This window comes from Salvelinus namaycush, chromosome 15 (assembly GCF_016432855.1).
Source record: "Salvelinus namaycush isolate Seneca chromosome 15, SaNama_1.0, whole genome shotgun sequence".
Classification (NCBI taxonomy): Eukaryota; Metazoa; Chordata; class Actinopteri; order Salmoniformes; family Salmonidae; genus Salvelinus; species Salvelinus namaycush.
Window position 1 is genome coordinate 23,000,719 of NC_052321.1, and position 20,434 is coordinate 23,021,152.

General features: G+C 42.6%; 1 protein-coding gene across 1 annotated transcript in view; it reads right to left on the bottom strand.

The window, feature by feature from the left end:
- Positions 1-474: 474 nt before the first annotated feature.
- The window catches only part of LOC120060318 (E3 ubiquitin-protein ligase pellino homolog 2), a 43,188-nt gene continuing 23,228 nt past the window's right edge, over positions 475-20,434 (bottom strand). The window contains exons 3-6 of the mRNA XM_039009521.1: positions 10,998-11,099; positions 7,540-7,737; positions 6,993-7,181; positions 475-3,454 (exon numbers count right to left, since the gene is read on the bottom strand). Of these exons, the coding sequence (XP_038865449.1) occupies positions 2,876-3,454; positions 6,993-7,181; positions 7,540-7,737; positions 10,998-11,099 (1,068 nt within the window). The 3' untranslated portion in view covers positions 475-2,875. The remainder of the gene's footprint in view (positions 3,455-6,992; positions 7,182-7,539; positions 7,738-10,997; positions 11,100-20,434) is intronic.

Genomic DNA, 20,434 nt, shown 5'->3' on the forward strand with positions numbered 1-20,434 from the left:
GCATCTCAGGCTACTTATGTCCAAAATAAACCTTGGCCAGCTGTCACTCAGAACTGGAACCTCCTTCCGCTAGTGTTTTAACATGGTCACCATTCTGTAAAAATACATCTGCTTACCTTTGCAAAGCCTGTCTTAACATAGACGTGTTCCTGAGTATTATCTTTCAGAAGGCTTTGGGAGCCTTAATGTAAGCCTCATTCTTTACAGTAGAAGTGATTTTGATAGATATCGGCAATAGACATCTAATAACCTTTACACGTGATTATCAGTTGACTCATACTGTTGTAGAAATTCTAATGTATACTTACCTGGCAGGGGAAACACCTTAAATCATGAGGTTCACCCAGTGTGATGCTCAGCCAATGCACTCCGGCCATGACTTTTTTTTAATACTAAACATATGGCGAGTCCCTACACAGAACTGAAACCAAACAAAGACAAGCAACATTTGTTTTTAAACAAATTGTTTATTTTTGCAAGTAGGTATTGGGAGCATCAGTGCGAGCTATGACCTGTGTACAGGTTTAGGAGACGAAATGCACTGAACAGGCCCTTAGGTGAACAACAGAACCCCTCCCAAATGTTCAAGGAGGAATGTTGGTGTCAGGCAGGTACATTACAGCTGTTCCAGAGCATGGTCTATCTACGTACTGTCAGCACTGACTGGGCACTGTGGGAGGAATACTACTCTAAGACGCCCCTCCTTTACCCTGCTACTCATTGCTTATTGGAAGTTACAAACAACACCATTGAATGACCACCTGTTATGGTCTCACATCTGTCCTACTGCTTCTGGCTTCATACTACCAAGGTCATGTTTTTACCCTCCACAGAGCAGACCTCACATCTGGAGGGGGAACCTCTGCAGTCCACCAACAAGGAAGAGGACAGGACACACCACATTTGTAGTGTTCCTGTGTGCATAGTAGACATGTGACTACATTATTTGGCTTCAGTGTAGCTGAAAAGAATAGCTTGTGACCATCTCTTCAAACTTGTTGATTCATTACGCAACTTGTAGAAAGCCATGGTAAGAACATTGCTTACATGTCAGTATCATGATGCTCACTATCATAACCATGAAGCTACGATGGTCATTTGTATATAGTGTTGAGCTTCACTCTACATATGGGCAAAACTAGCCAGAATCTAAGAACAGTGCACATATTTGTTTCTAATTCTTCAGTTGCAACTTATTTCCACCTTGTTGTCCAACTTTAAAGTCTGATTTTATCTACACAAGTATTTGACCAACTTGATCCATCTCCACAATTTTATTTGCTAAATTGGGCATTGCACATGATAATATCCTTGTGAGATTGGTTATACTCAAACAGCTTTGGCTGTCATCCAGAACAGTTTTTTATTCTACAATAGCAGTTTGGTTTTTAGTTTGTTAACAATAACACTTTGGGCTGCAAGAAGCATCACAGAGAAAACTATTTTTATATTTGGTAATTGGTATGATCCATGCTGCAGTGACAGTGCCCAGGTTTGGAAGTGTACAAATTATTGGATAAAACCCAGCATTAGATAAAGCTACAAATTCAAAAGTGCACATTGAACACAGTATCAGAGTGTGGGACAAGACCAAAGACAGCTCGCAGGTGAGAGTGGATGTGTGACTGAGTGAGTTACACTTCAAAAAGATAATAACTTGCACTGGAGATGAAGGCCTTACTGATATGACACCCAGGTTTACAGTACATTTTAAAACAGACCTAGCTATTCAGTAAAACAATGGCATAATTAAGGCTAAAGCACTAATGGTGAGGACAATATGTATTTGAATAGATTCATTGTCATGGCCCACAAGGTTGAAGCCAGTGGCCTGTTGTTGGTAACGTCATAAAAAAAGGGACTTATGTCTCAGTATGAGCCAGTGTTGGCACATTCAAACATACCCGCGTGATCCAGCCCACATGCTCCCAATAGTTACAATAGAGAAAAATATATTAACATTTTCAATAGAAAACTGTACAAGGGCCTCAGCGTTTTAAAATACTTCTTAAGAATAAAAAGGTAGAAAAGAATCAATGTGGGTTACATTTCTTTATAGTTTACTGTATGCACAATTATCTCCCTCAACTATATATATTTATTTTTTCATCTAGTAAAAATATTCCCAGAGTTTTACTGGGAGCCCCAGGCACTGGAATACATCTCTGTACAAGAGGAGAGAAAAATGTGTTTTCTTTAAAGATCTGTTCCCTGAATTCATGAGCAGAGTTCAGCTCACCTCTGGAAAGGATAAATGTTCTGGATACCTTTGCAGATCAGATCAGGGCTGAGGAGCCAATGGGGAGCACTTAACTAGTTACTTATGAACCTCGCTGGCTCGCTCCTCCTCCCAGACAACAGTCCAGCTGTCTTGGCTCTGAAAATCATGCACCTCAGAATCAGACCGTGAACCCCCACCCAACCTGCTCTTTGTAATCCTTTTGGAGTTTATGATTGATAACATGGGGACAAAATGTACTCCAGCGACCCGTTCTGTGGCCCTTTTACTTGAACTGAGCAGTCATTTTAGCTTGCACAGTCCAGAGTTAGCTCAGTTGAAAGCTGATGGCTGGCAGCTGAAGAGTATGTTGGATTTCTGTGGTTGTGCCTTAGGTCCACTGTGCTCCACGTCTCTGTGTACACCATGCCACGGTGGCCATCCAGAGGACCAGAAGCCCAAACCAAACACTGATGGACCACTGCCTTCAGGCCAATCTCCACTGAAATGTGGAACACACTTGTTGTACACCATCAGCTTTGTGATCTTTACAGTCCGGGGAAGAAAAAAAACTTAAGCGCACTAAATAGACTGAACAGTGTCACAGCATGTTGGCCCTCCTGCTTCATCTCTTCCCCCAGCCCAAGGTCCCCCAGCTTAGTCGATGGGGCCCTGGAAGATGAGCTTGGCATAGCCCTGAGTGAGGCTGAGCTGGGTGGCACAGAATGGGCATGCGGCGTGGAAGGCGTGGGTGCCATGGGGCAGAGGGATCTCGGCCCAGTACTTTGCTGACTTCTCCGAGCACACGTGTCCGCACGGCACAAAAGCATGTGTGGGGGCGCCCACGTCCACGTAGAAGGCGGGCTCGCAGCCCAGCCACAGCGGCACGTACGGGCCCACGGTCCGGCACATGGGGCACTCCCGCTGGGCGTTGGGCTCCTGCTCCGAGCGATGGCCCCAGTTGTGGTAGCCGTGCACGTGGCCACAGGCCAGGTAGACCCAGGGCTGCTTGTCCTCCAGGGAGGAGAGGGCGCGGCTGCGCTGCATGCTGGGGAAGGCCAGGGTGTTGAGGCCCACAGGGCACTGGGGCCGCGCTGCGTTGATCTCCTGCCGCAGGGCCTCCAGGTGCTTCTGGGTAGGCGTGTGGAAGAGGCCGTCAGCTGTGCGCCACAGCAGGGTGGCTCCACACAGGTCTACCAAGGATCCGTCCTGCAGCACGTTGCTCTCACACTCCACCTGCAGGGGGCAACACAGCACACACACACAGCTCTAAACAGTATACAAAACACTAGGAAACACTTGCTCCCTCCATGACAGACTGAACAGGTGAAAACTATGACCCCTTCTTGATGTCACCTGTTAAAACCATTTCATTAAGTGTAGATGAAGGGGAGGAGAGAGGTTAAAGAAGGATTTTTAAGCCTTGAGACAAGGATTGTGTATGTGTGCCATTCAGAGGGTAAATTGTCAAGAAAATATTTAAGTGCCTTTGAAAGGGGTATGGTAGTAGGTGCCAGGCACACCGGTTTGAGTGTGTATCACAAGAACCGCAACGCTGCTGGGTTTTTCACGCTCAACAGTTTCCCCATGTGTGGTCCAGAATGGTCCACCACCCAAAGGGCATCCAGCAAACTTGACAACTGTGGGACGCATTGGAGTCAACATGGGCCAGCATCCCTGTGGAAAGCTTTTGACATCTTTTTTCTTTGTACAATATATTTATTGGCGGCATTTGACATCTTGTAGAGTCCATGTCCCGGCAAATTTAGGCTTTTCTGAAGGCAAAAGGTGTTCCTAATGTTTTGTACATTCAGTGTATTCAGTTAGGAGGGGAGAGACTGGGCTCAACACTAGGGATTCATATTTTCCCAACAATCTACCAAGTTTCAATAACGGGAATAATTTATATTTATCCCGAGAGTCCCGTGAAATACCGCAATAATAATTTAAAGCATTTAAAACCAAGATATGGTCACAATGCAGGGTTCTCCCTAAATAAGAGGCGCGCTGCCCCACCTTATCGGCTTGGCTGCACCAATATGTAAAGATTTCAGAGCAAATTAAACTGATATTTAGTAATGATAGAGTAACTATCTTCGATTGCCAATGACGTTGTGAATTTCGAAACAGGCAGTTCATATCTCCGAGCGGTATGTTCCTTAATTAATTCAGCGCATTTCAGCAGTAGGTTATATCTCCACACAGAGCGCGCTCAGGATGCACAGAGCACACCCAGAGTATAGCTTTGTCAAATCATACAAACTTTGTCACAGCAGTCAAACAAAAGTCAAATGACCCAAGTTGCTAAACTTGCTAGATAACACTCTTCAACAAATGACAGAATATCTCCTATATTTGTCAAAATCGAGTTGATTATACAGATAGCAGATCAGCTCATGAATAACAAGGAGATTAGTGTAAATAGTAAGTTATCTTAACAGGGACCATATTTAAAAAAAATATCCATATCTACCTTTGTTCACACATTCTCTACCGAAGATCTCATATGGACAGCAAGTACAAGACAACGCTGAGTAGCGGGGGACATGCTATAGGGGTATTTTGACATGCATAGTCCAGAGACATGCTTTGATAATGCAACCTATGAATCACAGAATGAAGTTAGGAATTTTCACGCGACACAGAAGTCAGGACTTTGGGTTTCAGTGGGATTGGAACTGGACAGCAAAACAGACTAGGCTCTAGGACAGAATAATAATTTTTCATCATGCCTCTCATGTGTGATAGAGATACCTATGTAGTGAATTGTGCATAGGCCTACAAAATGTGTGACTATCTGAAGAATCACAATGACAGCTCAGAGGCACAAGTTATTTTATAGGCTATAGCCTACTGTAGGGTTTATTAACGGTCGCATGTGCAGTCCGGCAGTGTCAATTATGCATGTGCTTTGAATTTATGGGGACTTTGTGTGAAGTAAATGCGCTAGGCTAAAAGCTTCCATGCGACAACACGTTTGGATAATGTGCTATTGTATTTTTTGCTAATCTGTTGCTGTGCATGTTTATTTTGTGGAATTGCATTAGTGCAACATTGTAGGAAATGTTGTAGGATAATTTCCCAGGTCCTGTCATTTTATTTTCCCGGGAAATGTGAAGAATGATCCCGGGACAGTCCCGGGATCCCAGTAACCCATGGGTGAGAGCACTAAGTATAGGGAAACTAAGTTAACCTTTTAGGGATAGGGGGCAGCATTTTCCCTTTGGATGAATAGCGTGCCCAGAGTGAACTGCCTCCTACTCTGTCCCAGATGCTAATATATGCATATTATTATTACTATTGGATAGAAAACACTCTGAAGTTTCTAAAACTGTTTGAATTATGTCTGTGAGTATAACAGAACTCATATGGCAGGCAAACTTCCAAACAGGAAGTGGAAATTCTGAGGCTGGTCGATTTTCAACTCATCGCCTATTGAAATCCCAGTGGAATATGGATCTGTTTGCACTTCCTATGCCTTCCACTAGATGTCAACAGTCTGTAGAACGTTGAATGAAGCGTCTACTGTGATGTGGGGCCGGATGGGAGCTGTTTCAGTCAGTGGTCTGCCAGAGTGCCAGTTCCTGGTCACGCGCATTCCACATGATATCGCCTTGCATTCCATTACTTCTGTAGACACAAAGAAATTCTCCGGTTGGAACGTTATTGAATATTTATGATAACATCCTGAAGATTGATTCTCTACTTAGTTTGACAAGTTTATTCGACCTGTAATATAACTTTTTGAAGTTTTCGTCCGAGTTCGCCTGGATCTGCCCGAGCGTTTGGACATGTGTACTAAACGTGCTAGCAAAAGTAGCTACTTGGACATAAATAATTGACATTATCGAACAAAACAACAATTTATTGTGGAACTAGGATTCCTGGGAGTGCATTCTGATGAAGATCATCAAAGGGAATATTTATGATGTAATTTCGTATTTCTGTTGACTTTATATCTGAGCACCGTCTCAGACTATTGCATGGTGTGCATTTTCCATAAAGTTTTTTTGAAATCTGACACAGCGGTTGCATTAAGAACAAGTGTATCTTTAATTCTATGTAAAACATGTATCTTTCATCAAAGTGTATGATGAGTATTTCTGTTATTAGATGTGGCTCTCTGCAATTTCACCGGATATTTTAGAGGCATTTCTGAACATGGCGCCAATGTAAACAGATTTTTGGATATAAATATGCACATTATCGAACAAAACATACATGTATTGTGTAACATGATGTCCTATGAGTGTCATCTGATGAAGATCATCAAAGGTTAGTGATTCATTTTATCTCTATTTCTGCTTTTTGTGACTCCTATCTTTGGCTGGGAAAATGGCTGTGTGTTTTTTGGACTTGGCGGTGATCTAACATAATCATATGTTGTGTTTTCGCTGTAAAACATTTTTTTATTTAAAAAAAAAAAAAATCGGACACGATGGTTAGATTAACAAGATGTATATCTTTCATTTGCTGTATTGGACTTGTTAATGTGTGAAAGTTACATATTTCAAAAAAATATTTTTGAATTTCCCGCTCTGCCTTTTCAGCGGAATGTTGTCAGGGGTTCCGCTCGCCGAACGCATGGCCTAGAAAGGTTAAGAGAATGCTACCTTGGTTTTAGTATAATTGGGTATGGAATTTTATTTGTAAAGATGTAACAGTGTTGATGTTGTTGAATGGCCTGATGTTTGTTAATGGTTCTTTCCTTGACTTAAATGACTGAGAACAGATTTGGTGAGTGTAATGGTGGAGCATCATCAGTGCTACTGACCAGTTTGCCGCGGGTCTGAGCAGAGCGGGTCTCTCTAAGGGTGTAAACATCCCCACACACAGAGATCTCCCTCCATACACCCGGCTTGGACTCCTCCGTGAACCCACCCCTGGGGTGCATCACCAGCACGCCATTGGTCGTCAGCCCGTCCATGTGACCATCCGGGTTCTTCCACTTGGCGGCTTTTTCCTGAGGGTGAAACAGGAGGAAAGTCAGACACACAAATACACTGTAGTGAACTTACATAACACTGGTGCTAGTATACATTGTGTGCTAATCTAGTTTACTCTGCTTGGAATGCATATGCAAACCAGGCTTTGAATCTTAGCAGGAAAACAAGAGGAGAAAGTAAAAACATGCTAGTGTTCTATTGTTCATTGTCATAAAATAGATACTGTAGCAAGAACATTAAAAAATATATATTTTGTCACACTGGATAGGTGCAGTGAAATGTGTTTTTTTACATTCAAAACATTTGTATCTGAATGCCAGTCAACCCTGCAGACGTTCCTATCCCTGGGAGAGTGCCCTCTGAGCCCAGTCTTACCCCCAGGAAGATGTTCTTGGAGGAGTCAAAGCCAGCAGCGTAGATACGAGCGGTGTAGGGCAGGACCCGCTCACAGACGACACGGCAGGCAAAGCGAGAGATGGTGCTCTGGGTGATGGGCGTCTCTTCTCCCTCCTGACTCCCAGACAACGTGTCTGTCACCACAAAGTCTATGGGGCTTTCTGTGGAGCGGCCAATCTGCAGGACAACAGAATCCGCCCAGGTTAGAACAGACAAGTGCACCATTCCAATCTGAACAGCCATTTGTAAAACAGTGGTTTAGAAAGTGTTTGTTTTTAGGGAATGACAGAAGCAATTTTTTTAGAGCCAATGTAGATTTATGGGGGTCAAGAAGGCCGATGGCTGATATTTTAGGCTGATACTCAATATCACAATTGAAAATGTTGATGACAACATTTTCCAGAGACAGCAATGTGTGCATTAATGCATCCATTTCTTTATCAAAACAATACATTTGACTATGTTTTTACCAATCTAACTACATAACGGTCATATGTTTAAAAAGAAAAAGGCAAATCTCTTGATAAACTGGGTAAATTAAGATAGAATAGGCCTATTCACAATACAGGTGAATGCATATTCAATAAGAATGTGTGCATGCATTGAGTAATCAAGCTTGTTTTGGCTGATCAGTGGAGTCTATGGTGCTACAGATGACTGACTTCCATTTGGGACTTATATTAGCCCAGAGATAAACAACATTTGCATAGAAGCATCACTCCCACATGTCACGCCTGTATGTAAGGACATCATACAGGCACTGCTGTTAGTTTGAGAATATAAAATAACATCTATTCAATGTAAACGGGTCCAACGTAATGTCGTGATTTGTGATCACGGATGCTAATCAAACTAGTATATTGTTTATTGTAATTTTAGGTGATCGGAAAAAATATTTTTTCCCCCAACTTGTCAGGACACATCTCTAAACAACTCCCCTTCCAAGATGAAATTCGATATTACTCAATTGGCTAGCTCAGCGGTCAAGAAATGGGCGGGTTGTAATTTGATCCTACTGCTACGATTGGCTAGAGCGAAGCTATACCACTGCTCCCGTTCCGATTTCTCTCCATTGCTCATATCACTTGTGCGGTTTACTGAGAACACTTAAAACACACTAAAATCTTCTTTCTCTATTACGACAATGATCTAATTCGACTAGCAGCTGTTAATTTATGGCTGCGATTACGGTTGGTCAAATCAGCACACCAATAAATAGCTAACATTACACTACAAATCAGATAGCTCGTTGACAAAAATGGTGCATGTTCAAAATGATAACCAGCTAACGTTTGCTAGCTAAATTGGCCATTAAGCGCCTATCTGATATCTTTGCAGCATATTTATCTATCCCGCTAACTAGCATTGTAGCTAATATAGCTAGCTAAGACCACAGATGAAAGGGTTAGTTATCGTAATCTTTGCTAACAGGTCACATACCTATCTGCTTAGTTAGCGTGCTTATTGCAAAAAAAATGTAATGAATATCAATATTCAGGTGGTTTATGCCTACTAGTTGAAGATCCTTTCCATCATCTTACTCTACATATACAAAATATGATGCGTTTATGAGTTGTGCATGTGCACAATACTAATGTCAAATGATTATTTGAGGCCTGGAGCATTTAATATCCAATGCTTATTTGCATTTTTTTTTTTTTTTAACTGTCCATGAAAAGGCTGCAAAAGTACATAGCCTCTAATTCATTTTCAAAGACAAGTATTATATCAGATATCAAATATGTGATTACACTGGCAAAATTGGGAAGTGGAATAATAAAATAATTGTGGGGAATAACAGTAGTGTTCTTGCTGACAAGCACACTATATACCCTTTATTTTAGCCCATTGTTAATAATGAGAATTATTCCACTGATCAGACTAAATAAGTAAATAGATCATACAAACCTGCCCCTACACCCTAACCAAATTATTTGTATATTTATTGTCCCAGCTCTTGAATCAAACTTACACTTTTTGGTTCACAATCGGTTTGACAAAATTATTTTCATAGTTACATGTCAGGTCACCCTACCAAACTTCCCTGCTAAAACATACTGTAGGTCTGTGGTGCTGCCTTGTCGTTGTCACAGCCTAAATGCCAATCACCAAAACAGGGGACTAATGCAAGTGTGGAGTAAATTGACTTTAGTACATGCTGTCAAGTAAGTAGCAGCAACCACATATTAAGGAAATTGTTCATAAAACAGCCCTACCATGCTGCTCTTTTTACAGTTTTATAAACTCAGCGGAGAACGTTCTCTTGCTATTCAGCTCTACTCTAATTTTGAGGGGCGTTTCTATAAAAAACGCTCATCCAATCCCCTTGATCCCTTACAACTATCAATCATATGCTTCAATGTGGTGTGTTTCACAGTGCTGTGGCAGGACAATGGAGGTTCTGTGATGTTAATTTGCAGGCGCAGATGCTCAGATTTGAAAACGATTTGGAACACAGTTGAAAAGTGAATGCACTGACTATAGAATAGACTAATTAGAAAAATAAACGCAGTACTTTTCAATGTGTGGGATATAAAGAGGCGTGGCGTGTGAGCTTGAGGTTCAAATGGGTCTCTCTCACAGCCAATTTGTGAGAGTTGGCAGCACTGCTTATTATTAGTATATTAACTAAACTAATATTTGCAACAGGAGTTCAATTTTGGTTACTGCCAATTCATCCATTTCTCAATACTGCACCTTTCAGTTGGAGAATGAGCTAGCTTGCTGTTGCTGATTTGAGAGACTTTCGGCAAAGCCGATAGAGAAGGGCTGAAACACTACAAAGGCCAATATCGGCCCGATCGTTGTCTATGGTCAACGTCCCCAATCATGGGCAATTTCCTTCATAAATAGTAAATAAAACCCATAGGCTTTTCCATCTCATTTCCATAATCATTTTGTTTCAATGTTTGGCCTTGAGTTGGTATTTATTATCTCTCTGCTGGTTATGGCTTTCCGTTTACTTAGTGCCATTTGCAGAAACATGAACACAATAAAGGGTTGAATGTGAAGGTGGTGTCTGGAGCAGTCTCAATTCCTCTGGTGGGAGTAGAGCGGTCTGTGCTCTGGATTTAGATTAATGCTAGGGGGGTAACAGAACATGTCTTCACTTGAGGGAAGGAGAGCGGGGAGGGACTAAGAGAGAGACTAGCACAGAGACTGAATGCTATAGAAACACTGCCATGTAGCAAACAAATCCATGAGGCAGATTAGCACTTCATTAAAAAAAAAATCTATAAAAAACAGACCGCAGTTGATTGTTGAAATGCAATATCAATGTCTATTACTAAGCAGATTGCCTTGTAAACTCATGGTTTTGAGTGTTAAGAAAATTACACAGATTTTTAGGACTGACGAATAATAATATACATACGGCAGGGTCATCTGCTAAGCTTAGACCAACAGAGTATCTGGGATGTTGAAACGGGCAGACTTACCTGAAACATGTCTGTGTCTTTGTCATGGCAGTATTCTACCACTACTGTCTGGTTCCTGGACAGAGTGTAGGAAATACTGTGCTGCACTTTGCAGTTCACCGCCTGCAACAGCAGAGGAAGCACATCAGAAGAGGCATTCTATACCATGCTAATGACAGTTCTTACACTGAAAGGGTTAATAGGATATTAGCATTCAAATGTAAATTACATTGTTGTATGAGCTCATTAATAATGATATCATAAATCTACTGAAACAAAGGGCTTCTTAATTTGTTATGGATAGGGGGCAGCATTTTCACATTTGGATGAAAAGCGTGCCCAGAGTAAACTGCCTGCTACTCAGTTCCAGTTGCTAATATATGCATAGTATTAGTAGATTTGGATAGAAAACACTCTGACGTATTTAAAACTGTTTGAATGATGTCTGTGAGTATAACAAAACTCATATGGCAGGCAAAAACCTGAGAAAAAAATCCAACCAGGAAGTGGGAAATCTGAGGTTGGTCGTTTTTCAACTCATTCCCTATTGAAGATACAGTGGGATATGGGTCATGTTGCACTTCCTAAGGCTTCCAGTAGATGTCAACAGTCTTTAGAACCTTGTCTGATGCTTCTACTGTGAAGTGGGGCCGAATGAGAAGGGAATGAGTCAGAGGTCTGGCAGAATGCTTTGAGTTCGTGACGCTCGTTCACGTGAGAGCGAGCTCTGTTCCATAGCTTTTCTACAGACAATGGAATTCTCCAGTTGGAACATTATTGAAGATTTATGTTAAAAACATCCTAAAGATTGATCCTATACTTCGTTTGACATGTTTCTACGGACTGTAATATGAACTTTCGTCTGAACTTTTGCCTGGACCTGCCCGCGCATCGTGAGTTTAGATTGTGTACTGAACGCGCAAACAACAAGGAGGAATTTGGACATAAATGGACTTTATGGAACAAATCAAACATTTATTGTGGAACTGGGATTCCTGGGAGTGCATTCTGATGAAGATCATCAAAGATAAGTGAATATTTATAATGCTATTTCTGACTTATGTTGACTCCAACATGGCGGATATCTTCTTGGGTTGTGTTGGTTTCTGAGCGCCGTACTCAGATTATTGCATGGTTTGCTTTTTCCGTAAAGTTTTTTTGAAATCTGACACAGTGGTGGCATTAAGGAAAAGTATATCTTTAAATCTGTGAATAACACTTGTATCGTTTATTATGAGTATTTCTGTGATTTGATGTGGCTCTGTGCAAATTCATGGGATGTTTTGGAGGCAAAGCCAAATGTAAACTGAGGTTTTTGGATATAAATATGAACTTGATCGAGCAAAACATACATGTATTGTATAACATTTTGTCCCGGGAGTGTCATCTGATGAAGAATATCAAAGGTTAGTGATTAATTTTATCAATATTTCAGCTTTTTGTGACTCATCTCTTTGGTTGGAAAATCACTGTATGCTTTCTGTGACTAGTTGCTGACCTAACATAATGAAATGTTCTGCTTTCGCCGAAAAATTTAATTATGAGATTTCTGTTGATTGAATTTGGCGCCCTGCCGCTAGCAGAACCCCAGTCCTAGACAGGTTAAGAGATCCTTGTTTGTGTCGCAGAGCTCAATAAATGATTTACTGAAATTGTTAAGATGCTACCACCCCCCTACAAATCAAAATGTAACATGGATGTCAATGTTCGTGCACACACGTCCAGTCTACTTCTTGTCTGCGGCAGCACGACGCCTATATTGCTAGGCTGATTAGCGAGGACAAACAGGTGTGAAACAGGTGTGCGTACGAAGTGAGAAGACCATATCGAATCAATGTTTGGTTTTGTTTGGGAGGGTGGTGGTAGCATCTAACAATTGGATTTATCTATTTTCTTGGGCACTGCTCGCCGATGCAAACGACAACCTCTTAAAATCAGAACCGTCTTCCGATCACGGAGACACATTCGGACATGGGAAAAGTGTCAAACATGCAGACATATTCAGCATATTTATCTAGCAGGATACAAGCTGCACCGGCAAGATAGAACAGCACACAGGTAAGCACACAGGTAACAGCAGGTAAGACAAGGGAGGGGGGGCGGTCTGTGCAAATCTGTAATCAGCTGGTGCACGAAATCTAAGGAAGTCACTAGATTTTGCTCGCCTGAAGTAGAGTATATTGTGATAAATTGCAGGCCACACTACTTGCCTAGAGAGTTTTCAGCTATACTTTTCGTGGCTGTTTATTTACCACCACAGACAGATGCTGGCACTAAGACCGCACTCAGTCAGCTATATAAGGAAATAAGCAGACAAGAAACCAGTCACCCAGCGGCGGCGCTCCTAGTGGCCGGAGACTTTAATGCAGGGAAACTTAAATCAGTTCTACCAAATTTCCATCAACATGTTAAATGTGCAATTCTAGATCACATGTACTCCACACACAGAGACGCGTACAAAACTCTCCCTTGCCCTCCATTTGGTAAATACGACCACAACTCTATCCTCCTGATTCCTGCTTACAAGCAAAAATTAAAGCAGGAAGCACCAGTGACTCGGTCTATAAAAAAGTGGTCAGATGAAGCAGATGCTAAACTACAGGTGTTTTGCTATCACAGACTGGAACATGTTCCGGGATTCTTCCAATGGTATTGAGGAGTACACCACATCAGGCACTGGCTTTATCAATAAGTGCATCGAGGACGCTGTCCCCACAGTGACTGTACGTACATACCCCAACCAGAAGCCATGGATTACAGGCAACATTCGCACTGAGCTAAAGGGTAGAGCTGCCGCTTTCAAGGTGCAGGACTCTAACCCGGAAGCTTACAATAAAATCCTGCTATGCCCTGCGACGAACCATCAAACAGGCAAAGCGTCAATACAGGGCTAAGATTTAATCACACTACACCGGCTCCGACACTCGTCGTATGTGGCAGGGCTTGCAATCTATTAGACTACAAAGGGAAGAACAGCCGCGAGCTGCCCAGTGACACGAGCCTACCAGACGAGCTAAATCACTTCTATGCTCGCTTCGAGGCAAGCAACACTGAGGCATGCACGAGAGACTCAGCTGTTCCAGGCGACTGTGTGATCACGCTCTCCGTAGCCGACGTGAGTAAGACGTTAAAACAGGTCAACATACAAAAGGCTGCGGGGCCAGACAGATTACCAGGACGTGTGCTCCGGGCATGTGCTGACCAACTGGCAGGTGTCTTCACTGACATTTCCCTGATTAAGTCCGTAATACAAACATGTTTCAAGCAGACCACCATAGTCCCTGTGCCCAAAAACGCAAAGGCAACCTGCCTAAATGACTACAGACCCGTAGCACTCACGCCCGTAGCCATGAAGTGCTTTGAAAGGTTGGTAATGGCTCACATCAACACCATTATCCCAGAAACCCTAGACCCACTCCAATTTGCATACCACCCAGACAGATCCACAGATGATGCAATCTCTATTGCATTCCACACTGCCCTTTCCCACCTGGACAAAAGGAACGCTTACGTGAGAATGCTATTCATTGACTACAGCTCAGCGTTCAACACCATAGTACCCTCAAAGCTCATCACTAGGCTAAGGATCCTGGGACTAAACACCTCGCTCTGCAACTGGATCCTGGACTTCCTTACGGGCCGCCCCCAGGTGGTGAGGGTAGGCAGCAACACATCTGCCACGCTGATCCTCAACACTGGAGCTCCCCAGGGGTGCGTGCTCAGTCCCCTCCTGTACTCCCTGCTCACCCACGACTGCATGGCCAGGAACGACTCCAACACCATCATTAAGTTTGCAGACGACACAACAGTGGTAGGCCTGATCACCGACAACAACGAGACAGCCTATAGGGAAGAAGTCAGAGACCTGGCCGGGTGGTGCCAGAATAACAACCTATCCCTCAACGTAACCAAGACTAAGGAGATGATTGTGGACTACAGGAAAAGGAGGACCGAGCACGCACCCATTCTCATCGACGCGGCTGTGGTGGAGCAGGTTGAGAGCTTCAAGTTCCTTGGTGTCCACATCAACAAACTAGAATGGTCCAAACACACCAAGACAGTTGTGAAGAGGGCACGACAAAGCCTGTTCCCCCTCAGGAGACTGAAAAGATTTGGCATGGGTCCTGAGATCCTAAAAAGATTCTACAGCTGCAACATCGAGAGCATCCTGACTGGTTGCATCACTGCCTGGTACGGCAACTGCTCGGCCTCTGACCACAAGGCACTACAGAGGGTAGTGCGTACGGCCCAGTACATCACTGAGGCTAATCCAGGACCTCTACACCAGGTGGTGTCAGAGGAAGGCCCCCAGAAAATTGTCAAAAACCCCAGCCACCCCAGTCATAGACTGTTCTCTCTACTACTGCATGGCAAGCGGTACTGGAGTGCCAAGTCTAGGACAAAAAGGCTTCTCAACAATTTTTACCCCCAAGCCATAAGACTCCTGAACAGGTAATCAAATGGCTACCCGGACTATTTGCATTGTGTGCCCCCCCCACCCCAACCCTTCATTTTACACTGCTGCTACTCTCTGTTTATCATATATGCAAAATCACTTTAACTATGCATTCATGTACATACTACCTCAATTGGGCCGACCAACCACTGCTCCGGCACAGTGGCTAACCGGGCTATCTGCATTGTGTCCCACACCCACCACACCCTCTTTTACACTACTGCTACTCTCCGTTCATCATATATACATAGCCACTTTAACCATATCTACATGTACACACTACCTCAATCAGCCTGACTAACCGGTGTCTGTATGTAGCCTCCCTACTTTTTATAGCCTCGCTACTGTATATAGCCTGTCTTTTTACTGTTGTTTTATTTCTTTACCTACCTCTTGTTCACCTAATACCTTTTTTGCACTATTGGTTAGAGCCTGTAAGTAAGCATTTCACTGTATTCAGCGCACGTGACAAATACACTTTGATTTGAGACACATGTGGGCAAATAATTTACAAGGTGGGTATATGTTATAATACTAAACCAGAGTTCCACTCGGGTCTAAACTGGGGTAGGAAGTGTCATGCGTCTACTTTGTTCTCACACCATCAGATCAGCCATGTGCCAGCGGCTCAGGATGGGAACTAATGCCTTCCGTAACCGCGCCACCACTCGTGATGGGGACTCATTAGATGGTTGCACTAACCCTTCATTATATCACTGGACAAAAACGTTGGAAGGAATTCTTGGAATGGGACAGTAGGGATCAGTGTTCCTGTGAAGTAACACTTCCATGACAGTGACCACTCTAGGCTCAGTCAACATAGGCCAGTCAATCAGCTGAACTCCATGAGGGGGGATTCTGTGGTCAGATACAATTCATACTCAGTCAGCCAGACCTGGGTAGAAAATACCAACTTTTCAAATAATCAAGGTAGTCGGATATAGTTTATAGAGTTAACTAAAAGTCAACTACTTTCTTTGATATTCAAATACAGGTCTCAGAAAACCAAATAAAAATACGAAGGTATTTTAATGACAGTAATAAAATGGATGGTTGACAAATATTTGATGAAGAACCAAATGCTACAACAGTTAATTGAATTAGTCTAAATATATGAATAATATAGCCTATAATGAAATACACGAGGGACACGTCAACATTAGAGTAGAACACTTTTGCAGCTTCAGAATTACTAACAAATATATTTTCATAATGAGTGGTAAAGTAACAGTTTACAACACTTTACATCAAGTTCTTATACATGTGTAGTAACTTAGCAACATTGTTTCATAATACTTTGTAAATTGCTTAATAATTGCATAATAATGGCGTGATTACATACGTGGAATAAGGAAAAGTGACTATTCCTCATGTACAGGAGTTGAAAACGCTCAGCTCATTGGGCAATCTAAATGCAATTATCAAAGTATTAATAAAAACATGATAATAAAATGTTGCTCCAAAAGTAATTACACGTTTTATTACACAGGCACAAGAACAGTTTAATGTTAGAAGTTACTTAGAATGTTAACAGTAACAAACTGTAGACTACAGCAAAGAAAATTGCCTACGCTCTGAAGACAGCTGCATCATGCTCGCCAGCTGGAAAACAACGACATACCAATACATTCAAAATGGGTCCTGTTTTTTCATTGATTGTAGGGCAGTAACCACTAAATTCTGGTAGTTGTCACTTGAAAGAAAAAGAAAAAAAATCACAAAATCAATGTTACAGGGAGCCCTTTTTTACACTCGTACCCTAATACAGGTTGGAAATGGCAGATTTGGACACTGATAAGCTCCTAAATTGGAACGCAGTGGTTGTACAGTAACATGCTGTACACGACGTCAGATCTCAGGGTCTCCGCTTCACAGCTCTGTATGGGTTTCGAATGACAGACGTTCTGAACCACACGCGACAAGAACTTGCCCCCATCCCTCCCGCTAATTGGGCAACTGTTGTCTGAGTAAGGGAAATGCTGTACATTAAGAGGACTCAATGTATTTTGAAAGCTGTCAGGATTATAAATACTGCTTTAATGTCATACAAGCAAGCCAAATACCTGCACTTCACATTTCCACTGTAAAGTCCATGGAGAATAAGAGCACCTCCTCCCAGCTGCCCACTGCACGAGGCTAAGTAACACTGTCACCACCGATAAATCCACGATAATCGAGAATTTCAATAAGCAGCTCTCTACGGCTGGCCATGCTTTCCTCCTGCCTACCCCAACCCCGGCCAACAGCTCTGCACCCCCCGCAGCTACTTGCCCAAGCCTCCCCAGCTTCTCCTTCACCCAAATCCAGATAGCAGATGTTCTGAAAGAGCTGCAAAACCTGGACCCGTACAAATCAGCTGGGCTAGACAATCTGTGGCCTGCTGGAGGTCATTTTGCAGGGCTCTGGCAGTGCTCCTTCTTGCACAAAGGCGGAGGTAGCGGTCCTGCTGCTGGGTTGTTGCCCTCCTACGGCCTCCTCCACGTCTCCTGATGTACTGGCCTGTCTCCTGGTAGCGCCTCCATGCTCTGGACACTACGCTGACAGACACAGCAAACCTTCTTGCCACAGCTCGCATTGATGTGCCATCCTGGATGAGCTGCACTACCTGAGCCACTTGTGTGGGTTGTAGACTCCGTCTCATGCTACCACTAGAGTGAAAGCACCGCCAGCATTCAAAAGTGACCAAAACATCAGCCAGGAAGCATAGGAACTGAGAAGTGGTCTGTGGTCACCACCTGCAGAACCACTCCTTTATTGGGGGTGTCTTGCTAATTGCCTATAATTTCCACCTTTTGTCTATTCCATTTGCACAACAGCATGTGAAATTTATTGTCAATCAGTGTTGCTTCCTAAGTGGACAGTTTGATTTCACAGAAGTGTGATTGACTTGGAGTTACATTGTGTTGTTTAAGTGTTCCCTTTATTTTTTTGAGCAGTGTATATATTTTTTTCAATCATAAAACTAATGTCATATTGTCAATGTTTATGATCACTATGTTTGATGTACAGTTACAAGATGACATGGCATCATACCCTGGGTTGTTCTGAACAGAATGAGCCGGTTTGTCTATTGTGAAGAAAAATCGCAGTGTAGTACGCACCTGAATGCACTCATGATGTCATTTTATGGGCACCAACACTACCATTGGTTTCTCAGAATTTCCCTGTGAAAGCCTAACAATTTAAGATCACATTTTATAACTTAGCTAGTCATGTTGGCAATAGAACAAGCTTTCATATTATGCTCACCTGACCCACATTTGGATTTATAAATGGACCGTTTTTGGATTGCGTAAACAACAGTAATTGTGTAAAGGTGGGGACGCAGGGCTGAGTTTCAAACAAAACAACTACAAGTGTGCTTGCTCTAGTTCCTAAAAAGGTACAGCATTTAAATGACTTAAGAACTGTGCACACTTTGGAGAAGTGTGTGACCACTTGAAGACACCAGTTAGTCCTCTCACTCAAACCCTTGTTATTTTTTTGTGTTGTGTTATGTTGCACCTAACCCACATTTGAGGAATATTATCATGTTACTGAATGTATCCAGAGTATTTTTAAAATGGCATTATCAACAAATGCGGCGAAAAGTACGGTAAATATAAAAAATGCACGTAAAAAGCAACAGTTTATTCAGTGTTGTGTCAGGTGAACTTTTGTGTCCTAAACTTTGGTCTAATAATTGTCCTATCATCTCCAAACTGTTCCCTTTCAATTGCTAACATGCTTATGCATGTACTTTTCATATTTATTTTGAAAGAAACCTGTTCCATATACCGGTAGGCCAATTCCCACAAGTGTAAAGCATTCCACATTTTCAACACAACATTTGGCTACTTTTGGATTGCCACATACCCAGTTCTAAAATCCCACACAACCAACTGAGACCTGAAGAGAGTGAGGTCTAAACCGTTTGTTAGGGAACACCCAAAGGAACACAAACACACCCAGACAGACACCTGTAATTGAGATCAAGTGGGCAGATTAGGGAGCAGAGGCAGGATTTGAATAGGAGTCTGGTAGTGATCATGGGAGCTCCTCATTATCTGTCATGAGCACCAGAGTGTGCACAGACACGTGAGCCCTACTCAGACAGAGCGCTTTCTCAACGTGTTAACATGGACCTACTACAGAGTGTGAGGAGGGAGATTTGGTGTAGTGTCTGAGAGAACAGAGGGAACACATTCCTGCTGAGCAAGAGAAAGCGTCGGTGGACAAGTACACACTTGGAAATCCACATGTAACAGTTACCCTCTCAATGGATATCTCACATCTCTGCTTTCAAATAGAACCCTCAGTGCTGGCTCTACGACATTAGGTATAGATGAGGTAAAGAGATGAATCGAATCGATCAAAACAATGGGAATGCCATGGCAACACCACTGACGCACCCCCCATGCGGGAAAGATTCAAAATCTCCTTATTGCCTACCAACAAAATGTGCCTATATTTATGTGCATTTCATACCCTCTTGGGGGTAATAAGAGAATAATGCTTGTATGGATGTCAAACCAATACGTCAGTCACCAATCAACTGCATTACACTTAAAAATAGGCTTCAAGTAACACCATCGATTTCTATAGTGCATTCGGAAAGTATTCAGACCCCTTGACTTTGTCCACATTGTTACGTTACAGCCTTATTCTAAAATGGATTACATTGTTTTTCCCCCCCCTCAATCTACACAAAATACCCCATAATGACAAAGCGAAAACAGGTTGAATTTTTTGCAAAAGAAATGCCTTACTTACAGACCCTTTGCTATGAGACTCGAAATTGAGCTCATGTGCATCCTGTTCCCATTGATCATCCTTGAGATGTTTCTACAACTTGATTGGAGTCCACATGTGGACATGATTTGGAAGGACAACCATCTCTGCAGCACTCCACCAATCAGGCATTTAAGGTAGTGGCAAGATGGAAGCCATTCCTCAGTAAAAAAGCACATGACAGCCCACTTGGAGTTTGCCAATAGGCACCTAAAGGATTCTCTGGTCTAAT